Source organism: Mastomys coucha, unplaced genomic scaffold (assembly GCF_008632895.1).
Source record: "Mastomys coucha isolate ucsf_1 unplaced genomic scaffold, UCSF_Mcou_1 pScaffold12, whole genome shotgun sequence".
Classification (NCBI taxonomy): Eukaryota; Metazoa; Chordata; class Mammalia; order Rodentia; family Muridae; genus Mastomys; species Mastomys coucha.
Window position 1 is genome coordinate 1,560,860 of NW_022196894.1, and position 11,374 is coordinate 1,572,233.

Genomic DNA, 11,374 nt, shown 5'->3' on the forward strand with positions numbered 1-11,374 from the left:
GAGAGAGAGAGAGAGAGAGAGAGAGAGAGAGAGAGAGAGAGATGCTGACCCTTCACCCTTTGTAGTTGCAGAGCTCAAGGTCAAGGACTGGGCCAGAGGGGAGGAGAAGGGCCTTATCACCGGGACCATCCTTCATTCCTAGAATTCCTCAGAGTTTGCAACCACTCTAAAATATTCTAGAGCAGTGCCTTACAGAGAACTGTCAATAGGTTGCTACTTTTTTTTTTTTTTCCTGGCCTGGGATTTTATTACCTAACAAATCAAGTCTGAGATGGTGTTGAGAAAATATCTCTTCTCTGTGTCATACATAACACTTTACATTAATTTGTAGTGGATACTTTGAATGCAGTCAAAGGATGTTGGTGGATAACTACACAGTCTATATATAGTCTTGAGTTGTATAAATAAATCAAATAGGTTGCTACTTTAAGAGGCCTTCCTCAGCTTCCCAGTTACCTGAGGAAACAAATCAATTTGACCCTCTGAACTTTACGAAGCCCAACTGGGAACCAATGAGGATATGGCTCACTGGGCACACAGTAGGTCCTCAGAAGTGAAGCATGTAGCCCAGAGGCGGAGCACGCAAAGTCATCAATTTCTTCCCCACTCTAATAACTTTCTATTAGTGTTGAGTCAGAGTTGTGAAATATAGATTGGCCTCGAACTCGATTCGGCTGAGGAAGACCTTGATCTCCTCCTCCCTCCACCTCCCTTACTGCTGGGATCACACCTGTGCACCACCATACCAGGGTTTTATACATGCCAGGCAAGCACTCCAGAGGCTGAGACAGGAGGACCAGTCTGGGCTAAATAATAAGAAGCTATCTCAGAAAACCAGAAGAAACTAGAAAGTTCTCTCAGGCCAGCTCTGATCTGACACCTGGAACGGGCTTAATGAGACAGATGGTGCATCCTGGTAGCCCAGGCTGGCCTGGAATTTACAGTACCCCTGAGTAAGCTTCTTGAGTGCTGGGCTTGAAGACTTGTGTCGCTATACTTAGTTTTGACTGAGGGAGACCAGAGAGAAAGAGTCCAGAACGGAGACATTCCCGGGCACTGGGTTTTCTACTCCATGCCAGTCAGCGCAGCTCCTGACAGCTGCGGGCCTAGCCGGGCCTTCGGAGACTGGGTAGCTCATCTTCAATCACTGTGGCGTCACTGGCTTTTCCCTCTGTGTTGGTTAGCCCCGGTGGAGGTTAGCAGCCTTGGGGAAGGAGCCCTGGGGCCTCATTTGCAGTATTATGAGCTTTGCCAGAAAGATAACTTAAGGTGTACACATGCTTGCTCCCCAGGGGCTCCATGTCCAGTCTGGAATCCTGTGCCAGCCGCTTCTCTCAGCTCAGCGCCACCACCTCCTCTTCCTCCTCTGGCCAGTCCCACAGTGGCTCAATGGTGTCCAGATAGCTGGCTGGGGACCTGCTGGCAGCCTGTGAGCATCTGGCATCAAGCAGTGTTGAGAATGAGAACGAAGTCCATCTAGACAATTGGGACCCTGCTGGATGCAGATGGTGTGGTGCCACAGCTGGGGTGTGGTGACCCCACGGCAGGGACCCAGCTCGATACCTTTGTGCAGAGGGAGCTCCGATTCACAGCCCTTGAGGGGACAAAGGCAGACAGACCTTTTACTTCTGACTTTCTTTTAAAAGTTGAAACCTGAATGCTCTACGCCCTGTCCCCTGGATCTGGAGTCTAGGATGGGACCAGGGCTGGGCCCCCTCTCACCACTTGCTGTGGCTCCCTCCTCAGGGAGGCATGTTCTACTGCGGGGTCATCACTGTTTGGTGGCAGGAAAGTGCACAAGGGAATGTCTTTTCCCCAAGTCCCAGGCCACTCAGAAGCTCTCCTTAGCCTACTGGGCTGGGTCCATTCTGAGCCAATCACAGTTGCAGTGAAGGAGCACGTGATTGCCAGCAGGGTCATATGTCTAATCTGGAGCAATCGCTGTGAACTGGGTGCAGTGTAGTGGTTGGCCAGCTTGGATTACAGGACATTTCTGGAGCCAATCACGTGCTCTGGAAAGGGCAAGGTAGGCTGAAGGACTACTGGGGTGGGTGACTGGGTAGATGGTCGCCTTAGACTTTATTATTTAGCTGTTTGTGACTGAGGACTGTCCAAGGAGTTGTGATGGGGAGGCAGGGCTCTGCTTCCTGCAGGAAACAGCCTACCTTGGACTGTAGTTCCGTTTTCTCCTCTGTGGCGCACTTAGCCTTGACCACCCCTGACTTGAGGAACATTGGGAAGTCCAGGGCTTCTGCCTGGTTCCAGGTGGTGATGGGGTGGTGAGGTAACTCCAGCCATTTGTGTCTCCCTCCACAGGTCTTTTCTTGAGGCACCGCTCCCTTAAGCTTTTTTTCTTTTTTTAACCTAAAAACCCTTATCTCTGAGTGGCGGACATTCCCGGGCAGTCCAGGAGAACTTAGTTCAGGCTTGATGGGAAGCAGAGCCTCAACCTGGTGCTGGGGATCCCCTGAGGGTGGAGGTGGGGTTTCTATAGTGCTGGGGATCCTCTTGGGGTGGAGGTGGGATCTCCATCCTAGAGTTGATCTGACTCAGGGACTTCTCCGAGACTGACATGACCTTCCCAAACACTCCATAGGGGAGTTGTGGGCGCTCTTGGAGACCAAGGACTTATCTCTTTTTATTTCCTGGATCCACAGAAGGTGAGAGGTCACTGTTTGGTGACTTTCGACCAGTCTCAGCCTTCCTATGATGTTTTCCCTAGAGAGTGGTTTAAAACTTGAGGCATGGCATGTAGAAATCAGGATTTCTGGGTTTCCTTAGCCCACACTGGTTTCCACCCCTTCCAACCAGCGCTGACCCACACCGAGGCCCTGGGTTTCTGCCTGACTGAAGCTTTGCCCACAGTTCCCACCTGGCTCAGAAGTCTTCATTTGCTCTTCTCTGTCAGCCTGGCATAGAGTTAGAATCATTTCTACAGGTCACCAGGCTGAGAGGAGTGGTTTCTGGCTGTGGGGCCCAGTGGGCAACCATGGACTTCATGTTGGCAGCACCCCCAAATCCAGAACAGTAAGAAGGGGTCCCTTGAAGAGAGGGCCTTCCAGTGATGGAAATCCTGGTCAGAATTCTGCCCTTTTCTGCTCTTCAGAAATAGCAATGGAACATAGGATGTGTGTGCCTTTGTGTGTGTATGTGTGTGCGTTTATGTGTGTGTGTGTGTCCTCCAGAGAGACACTGAAAACCAGTTGTATCCAAATCACCAAGAGCAGCAATTAGTGATATTTTCAATGACTATTATTATTATTATTATTATTATTATCAGGCCTTGTTCATGCTGGGCAATCACTACCACTGAGCCACATGCAAGGCCCACTTCTGTGGTGATTGTTTTGTTTTGTTTTGTTTTGATATGCTTTCATGTATCCTGACCTTGAACTCTGTGCAAGGCTAAGGATGACCTGAAGCTCCTTCTGCTTCTGCCTCTAAAAGTTTGAGACGTCTGGTATGTGCCAGTATGCCTTCGTGCAGTGCTGGCTGTGTTCATGCTGGATGAGCATTCTCCCACCATCCCTCCCTCCCAGCCATCTCAGTGACCTTGAAATGCACTGCTAACCTGACTCTGCAACCAAAGCTGACTCAGTCACAAGTGCTCAGGGAGGAGCTGCCGGCAGCCTTTGCTCATTTGCCCTGCAGACACTGTAACGAACAGAGTGTAAGAGGGGCCCGGGGGATCTTTCCCTCTCTTTCCACCCTCAGCTAAAACCATTTGATCAAGGGAATTCCTTGGTCCTTTGCTTGGGGTGGCAGAAAAGGGTCTTGCTGCAGATATGGCTGGCCCCAGCAGGGTTCCCAGCTGTACTCGGGCCTCTTAACTCAACATCTCTTTGCACACTTGCCTCAAACCCTCTCCCCAGCCCTCTCCCCGCTGAGAGGCCTCTGTCAGCAGCTCAGAACTACTGGAGGGATCCCAGAGTCTAAGAGAAAGATGCCCCTAACTGCAATCTCCTAAAACATTCTGACTGGCCCTGCTCAGGTCACACATAGCACTCCCAGACCAGCAAGGTCTGGGAAATACGAAGTCCTTCTGGAGGAGGGCTGGGTTGTAACAGGAACAGATGGCAGTGATGGCATCCACTGTGCCCTCCTACATTGGCACTCGGGAAAGCCAGCAACTAAAAATAACTCAAGGGTGCTGGGGAGATGACTCAGGTGGTAAAATGACTGAGGTACAAGCACGTCAACCCGCATTTGCATCCCCAGAAGCCATGTAAAAAGCCAGACACAGAGATGCACACCTGTAATCTCAGTGCTGGGTGGAGACAGGAGGATAGCTGGAGCTCACTGACCAGTACAGTTCGATGAGCTCCAGGTTCAATGAGAGACCCTGTCTCAAAACAGTAAAGTGGAGAGCCAATGAAGACACCTGACATTAACCTTCGGCCCTCGCACATGCACACACACACACACATGCACACATACACGCACACACACCACACACAAATCCCACAGAGGGCCTGCCAGCTGTCCGTGGCCTTTCCTTCCCCACCCCTCAGGGCAGAGAAGCATGTGGTGTGGGTTCTGTCTCCACTCTGTTCATCTGTCCACTGTGGCCAGATAGGATCATCCTATAGCAATGTGACGATAGCCTTGAAACCCCAGCCTTTCTTTCACTAGCTGTGAAACCTCGTGCAGGTATCTTGATTTCTCTGTGCCTCAATTTCCTCATCTGTAAAATGGGGACAGCAGTGCCTACCTCACCGGGTGACTGTGGGACAAAGGAGAATGTGGCTGGAAAGGCCTCCACATACAGAAAGCAGTCAGGGAGCGCACTGTTGGGATCAGGGGCTTTCGAAGTGCTGAGTGCTTTTCTATCCTGGAATCCGGGGACGTTTCCCATAACTCTGAAAAACGAATTATCCAGCAGGAAACATGTCCTTCTTTTCATTGAGCTGGAGAAACAGGTGTCTGCTTGATCCTGAGATCTGACAGAAGCATTAAACATTTTACATTTGAATATCTGCCTGCTGTCAACTTCCTAGAACCCCGGGTGGCTGTCCTGGGCTAGTTTCAGAAATTTTCAGCTATAGCCAGGCGTGGTCAGGCACACCTGTAATCCCAGCTCTTGGATAAAGGGAACCTCAAAAGTCAGTTCAAGACACCCCAAGGCCAAGTTCTTAGCACCAAGGAGATTTATTGCCCCAGAGGGATAGGGGGCAGGAATAAGGGACAAAGACAGGAGATAGAGAATGAAGGAAGGGAACAAAGGAGGGGAAGAAAGGGGCAAGGGAGAGGGAGGGGTGTTTGTCTTGAGGGGACAGAGGACTGCCTCTGGATAGAGAGGACACAGATGTAGCCCACAGGCAAATGGTGGTTTATAAAGGTAAAGGGGAAATCCTGTTAGGATGAGGTGTTTAATTTTAATTGAGTATGTTAATTAGGGCAGCCAAAGGGGGCTTTTGGTTGTTGAACTTCAATACTTTGATAGCTGGACCTTGGTAGTCAGTGTCAGGAGGAGGAAGAAGCCAAATAAGGGAATGGACTTTGGTGGGTAGCTCTAGGAATGCAATCTAACACTTTAGTAAGGCTGAGGGAATGGGGGAGAAGAGCAAGGCCTGCCAGAGCCATGTTCGCAGTGCTGGGGCTGGCCAGAGTCCCCTCACTGGGAGGTAGAGGCAGGAGAATCACCATGCATTTGAGGTCAGTCTGGTCTGTGTAGTGAATTCCAGGCCAGCTTGGGCTGCAATGCAAGACCACACACACGCACACACACACACACACACACACACACACACACACACACCCCACAAAACAACACCACAAACAAACCCAAACCTTGAGAATTTCCCAGCTGCTTTTTCTGAGGGCCGAGCTACAGCCCAAGGCTCAGCCTTGTCCCCTCAGGCAGGGCTAAGCAGGGTGCTGGTTACTGTGTGGAGTTCATCGTGGGCAGGGGCTGTCCTGTGGAAGGGCAGAGGATGATTGGTTCTTCTGAGTGACCTGAAGGTTGCTTATCTAGAACTCAGCCCTCAGGGTTGGTTTGTTTGAAACAGGGTCTCCCATTGCAGCCCAAAGTGGCCTGGAATTCACTACTGAGATGCTGCCAGTCATGCATTAACTCACCCATTCATTCATTCATTCATTCATCCACCCATTCATTCATTCATTCATTCACTCACTCACTGCTGTTCACCCATGAATTTCTCTGCAGCCAGAGAGAAAGTTTTACCAGAGGAAGACAAATCCCAAAAGGGCATGAGCTGGGTTCAGGGCTGAGCTGCTGGCCCTTATGACATCTTTCTCAGCCCTCGACTCTCCCGTGAGGCAAAACTCCAGTCCTCCTGTGGCCCTAAGCTACTTCTAGAGTGCTACCTCTGGGACATCAGGGGACTGTCTTGACAGAAGCAGCCACTGTGAGAGTTTGGGCAGGGTTTTGGTGGCAGGAACCACAGCTGCCAGGAGTTGAGGGTGGGTCGCCAGGGAGACAGGTGCTGGGGCTGACTACTTTCCAGACTCTTCTAGAACATGCTGGAACTACCAAGATGTTTCCCTGGAAACGCGGTGTGAAATCCTAGAGCTATTTTCTGGAATTCAGATTTTTTCCAAGACATGAACTCCTCTGAGAATTTATATAAGCCATGGACAAACTGGGTTTAATTTCCATAGCATCTTTTTAGATATGGAAACTGGCCTTGGGCAGTGCCAATGTGACAGGATATCTTCCCTTTTGTCCTCTACCAGCATTTTCTGGGGCCACCTCCTACACAAACCACTTGCCTAGGTTCTGCTGGGGTGGGCCAGCTACACAGGACTGTGACAAGGAGAAACAATACTGAGCTAAGCATGGTGGTGCACACTTGTAATCCTAGCATTTAAGAGGCTGTGGTGGTTCATGACTGCACTTCTGGGACTCTGGAGGCAGAGTAGGATTAGGAGTTCAAGGTCATCCTTGGCTATGTAGCAAGAATGAGGCCAGTCCAGACTTCATGACATCCTGTCTTGATCAAACCAAACCAAACCAAACCAAACCAAACCAAACCAAACCAACCAAACCAAACCAACAACAAGAAATGGCCCTCACTGGCTCACATATTTTAATACCTGGTTCCCAGCTGATGGAACTGCTTGGGAAAGTTTAGGAGGTGCGGCCTTAGAGGAGGTGTGTCACTGGGATGATCTTTCAAGTTTCAAAAAACTAGTGCAATACTCTCTCTCTCTCTCTCTCTCTCTCTCTCTCTCTCTCTCTCTCTCTCTCTTTCTCTCTCTCTCTGCTTGGTGGTTGTGAATCAAGATGTGATCTCTCGGAGGCTGGAGAGATGGCTCAGTGGTTAAGAGCATTGATTGCTCTTCCGAAGGTCATGAGTTCAAATCCCAGCAACCACATGGTGGCTAACAACCATCTGTAATGAGATCTGATGCCCTCTTCTGGAGTGTCTAAAAACAGCTACAGTATACTTACATATAATAAAATAAATAAATCTTAAAAAAAAAAAAAGATGTGATCTCTCAACTGTCTCTTCTTCACTCTGACATCATGGTCTCTAACCCTCTAAAACCATAAGGCAAATTAAATACTTTCTTTTCATAAGTTGCTGGGGTATTGATGTTTTATTATAGCAATAGAAAATTAACTAAGACAAAAGTAAGTACCAGGAGGTGGGCCATTTCTGTGATAGGTCTGGCCATCATTTTTGGAGAAATGTGGAAGACTCTGGGATGTTGTACTAGGAAAATAGTTGAATGCTATAAAAAGGATTTATTGGGCCATCCTAGTTGGAACTTAGAGGACAGCAATGCTGACAGCAATGTGGACTATGAAAGCCTAGGACAAGAGGTTTCAGAAGAGAGTGATAGTAGCAAGTGGGCTAGAGACCATACATATAATATTTTGGCTAAGAATGTGGCTGCCTTTTGCTCTTGCCTAAGAATTTGCCTGGGAATGAATTGAAAAATAATGGAGGTATTTCTTTGGTGGAGAAGATTGTAAAGGGAGGTTCTCATGCTAAGGTCCTGTTCCCCAATTGGTTCTTGATCTGTCAGTAAAGAAGCCATGGGCCAATTGCTGGGTAGAAGGTACAGCCAGGACTTCCAGGTCCCCCGAGGAAGAGGGAGATGCAAGGAAGGAGAAGTGGAGTATTTGCCATGCTTTGGAGGGGGAAAAGCCAGCAGCCATGTGAGGTCTTGGGAGGAGCTGGGGCCTGTGGCCACAACTACAGGTGGGTGGTCAGGGATGTTGGCAGGGGCTAGGTGGGACTAGCCACTGAAGTTTAGGGCAGGTGGGAGGAGCGGAGATAAAAATATTATTAAGGACACACTTTTCCAGGTGGGAGATAGTAACACCCAGCAATTGTGTCCTAAGGCAAGTTGAAAAGGAACAAACTGTGTGTGTCTTTTGTCTTGAGGATTTAAGAGAAGCTGGATGGGGCTTGGTAATGAGGTCACTTCCCAGAGCAAAGGTGAGTAGAGCATAAAGCTACACTCTCTCTGAGACAGGGTTTCTCTGTATAGCCCTGGCTGTCCTGGAACTGACTCAGTAGACCAGGCTGGTCTCAAACTCAGAGATTCATTGCCCCTGCCTCCAAGTGCTGAGATTAAAAGCATATGCTGCTACTACCTGGCTTTTTGGTGACTTCAATACAGCTCAACAGTGACCCTTCTGTGTGGTTAATGTCAATCTTATGCAGGTCTAGAATGGAAACAAGCAAGTGGTGAAAAACAAACAAACAAACAAACACAAAATGTGGAGTTTGAGATGAAAAGGAGTACCAGGGAACTTAGTATTGGAGCCAAGGCTTGATCTGAAGGAGGTATGGAGCGGTGCAGTGGGAGCCGTAATGTGGAGAGAGATGCTCTTAGGTGACACCCGCCCATAACTAGTCATTTGCCTTCAATTTGTGTAAAGGAAAGAGCTGAGGTACTTTCTACTAAAACGCAACAGCAAATTAAAGTGTCTGCAAATGAGCCTAAGGGAACCAACCAGGCTCCATCCCTCCCACATGGGTAATGAAGCCTGGCAGTGCCTTCTGCCATCTGCGTGGTTCCGACTTCAGTGTCATGAAGAATATACAAGTAAAGGGTTTAGGACACTTCCTCCTTGGTTAAGAAGAGTCACCAAGGCCAGGCATGTGGAAGGGGAGTCTCTGCAGGGAGGGCTCTGAGGGGCCATTGCATGAAGCTGTGAAAGCAAAGCCTGGATTGCATTGGAGACTCCAAGGTGTTAGAGGTGCCAAAGCCAAGGAGAGCTGCACACGGACTCAGGCCAAGAAAGAGAAGTATGTCTCACAGCAGCGGAACTGGAGGGACTAGGAGAACTGAAGAACCCCTGACAACAGGCCCTGAGCTGCAGACCCCGAGCTGCAGGGTTTGGAGTCTGCCCTGCCAGGTCTCTGTCTTGTTTTGGCTCAGCAGTTCCTGGCAATGCCCCCATTCCTCACTTTTGGAATGGCAACATATATACCATGCCATTGTATGTAGGGCCTATTTCATTTGCCTTTTTATTTTACAGGGGGTTTCAATTAACAGAGTGCCTTGAGTCTCAGAAAAGCCTTTGAAACAGTGTTGAGACAGGGAAAGAGTATGGGTAAAGTTGGACTAAGAGTGTTTTGCCTTGTGATATGGCCTGTGGGGAGCAGGGATTGGAATGTGGTGGTTACAGTGAGAATGGCTCCCATAGGCTCATCTGAATCTCCATTTGATGGAGCTGTTTGGGTAGGATCAGGAGGGAGGTGTATCACTGAGGGTGAGTTTTGAGGTTCTCTCATCTGATCCTTTGTTCCACTGTCACGGATTCTGACACTCCAAAACCCTAAGTCAAATTAAATTGCTTTCTTTGATAAGTTGCTTGGGTCGTGTTTTATCACAACAATAGAAAAGTAACCTATGGAAAATGGCTAGGGCCAATCGAATCCTTGGCTTCAAAGTGTAGCCTAGCCTGCAGCAACAGCACTGACTGGAGCTTGCAGGAACACAGAACATGCCTGTGCTTACTTTTCTATTGCAGTGATAAAAACGTGACCCAAGCAACTTATCAAAGAAAGCATGGTCCCTGGGTGACCTTGCGCCTGGCCAAACTTGTGCAGCATTGGGTTAACAGAGGCACTGGGGAGCTGCCTCGGGTCCCCATGAGAAGCAGCAGCTCAGGACTCAGACCTCATACGCCCTCTGGTGGCTCGTTTTAGTATCCCAATTTATTCAAGTGTTAGAAAACTCCTTTAGGTAGTAAGACAACAAAAATAGGTCTGTAAACATGGCGACTTCCTTCCCTCCCCATCCCTTCCTATGAGGAGCTTGCTGCGACAGGATGCAGAGTTCCAGTTGGCTGTTCAGCGATGAGGCTGCATAAAAGGCAGCGTGCTGTGGCTGAGCCAGGGGGGTAAGTCTTTCTATTCCACCCCTGTGCAGGCAGAGAGCGGCCACTCTTGTCATGACTGGGTTACAGTTCCATTTGCTAGTGGCTTCCTGGGAGTCTTTGGCAGTGGCGAGACCCCTGTGGGAGACAGGCCTCTGGGCAGCAGATATAGGCATGTGGAGAGGCAGGTACAAGCTCTCCAGAGCTCCGTATTGCTGGGGTGGCATGAGCCACAGCATGGGGACAGGAGGGACATGGCCAGCAAGGGGTGGGGTGCACAGCATCCATGCCAGTGGCCTCACAATGTCCCCTGTAAAAGTGAGGAGCAGGGACAAGATTATCTGGAGCATGCCATCAGGCAGCTCTTCAGTACTTAAAAGGGTTGCAAGTTTCCTCCGTTTGCTCTTTCTCTGCAGCCAGCACTTCCCCGTTCACCTCCTGCAGTGGGTGGTACACATAGTCCCCATCCAGGTGCCGGTTCCTCTCAGCCCTGGAGCCCAGGAACAAGGACACGTTGACCCCAGTACTGATCAGCAGCAGGAAAATTAGGGTGAGGGTAAGGGCCAGCCATGTAGTCCTGGGACAGAAAAAGAGAGTTGAGGTGGGGAGAGGGCAGCCAGAACCCACACTGAGAATGCTGAGCCCGGTGGGCAGGGAGGGGAGCAGGCACACTGAAGACACATGCAGAGAATACTAGAGACAGTCTCTGATGTTTTAACGATGCTTAAAAATAATTTTAGGAGCTGGGAAAATAGCTCATGCTTGTCTTGTAAAATGAACAGCCAATTTAAGTCCGGCAGGGCTGGGTATGGTGGCTCATGCCTTTAATCCCAGGAGGCAGAAGCAGGTGGGTTTCTGTGAGTTTAAGGACAGCCTGGTCTACAGAGTGAGTTCCAGGACAACGAGGACTACACAGAGACACCAAAACAAAAGCCAGGCATGATGGTACACAGCTTGGAAGGTTGGAAGGTGGAGCTCACTGGCTAGCAAGTCTAACCTAACCTGTGAGTTTCAGGTCAAAGAAAAACAAGGTGGATAGCTACCAAGAATGACAACCAAGGATGCGGTCTA

At 49.4% G+C, this 11,374-nt stretch overlaps 2 protein-coding genes across 2 annotated transcripts in view; one reads left to right on the forward strand and one right to left on the reverse strand.

Annotated features, from left to right (window-relative positions):
- Sec14l5 (SEC14 like lipid binding 5) overlaps window positions 1–4,972 on the forward strand; it is a 44,440-nt gene extending 39,468 nt beyond the window's left edge. The window contains exon 16 of the mRNA XM_031361601.1: window positions 1,293–4,972. Within this exon, the coding sequence (XP_031217461.1) occupies window positions 1,293–1,404 (112 nt within the window). The 3' untranslated portion in view covers window positions 1,405–4,972. The remainder of the gene's footprint in view (window positions 1–1,292) is intronic.
- Window positions 4,973–10,122: 5,150 nt separating this feature from the next.
- The window catches only part of Nagpa (N-acetylglucosamine-1-phosphodiester alpha-N-acetylglucosaminidase), a 9,249-nt gene continuing 7,997 nt past the window's right edge, over window positions 10,123–11,374 (reverse strand). Inside the window, exon 10 of the mRNA XM_031361614.1 lies at window positions 10,123–10,880. Within this exon, the coding sequence (XP_031217474.1) occupies window positions 10,670–10,880 (211 nt within the window). The 3' untranslated portion in view covers window positions 10,123–10,669. The remainder of the gene's footprint in view (window positions 10,881–11,374) is intronic.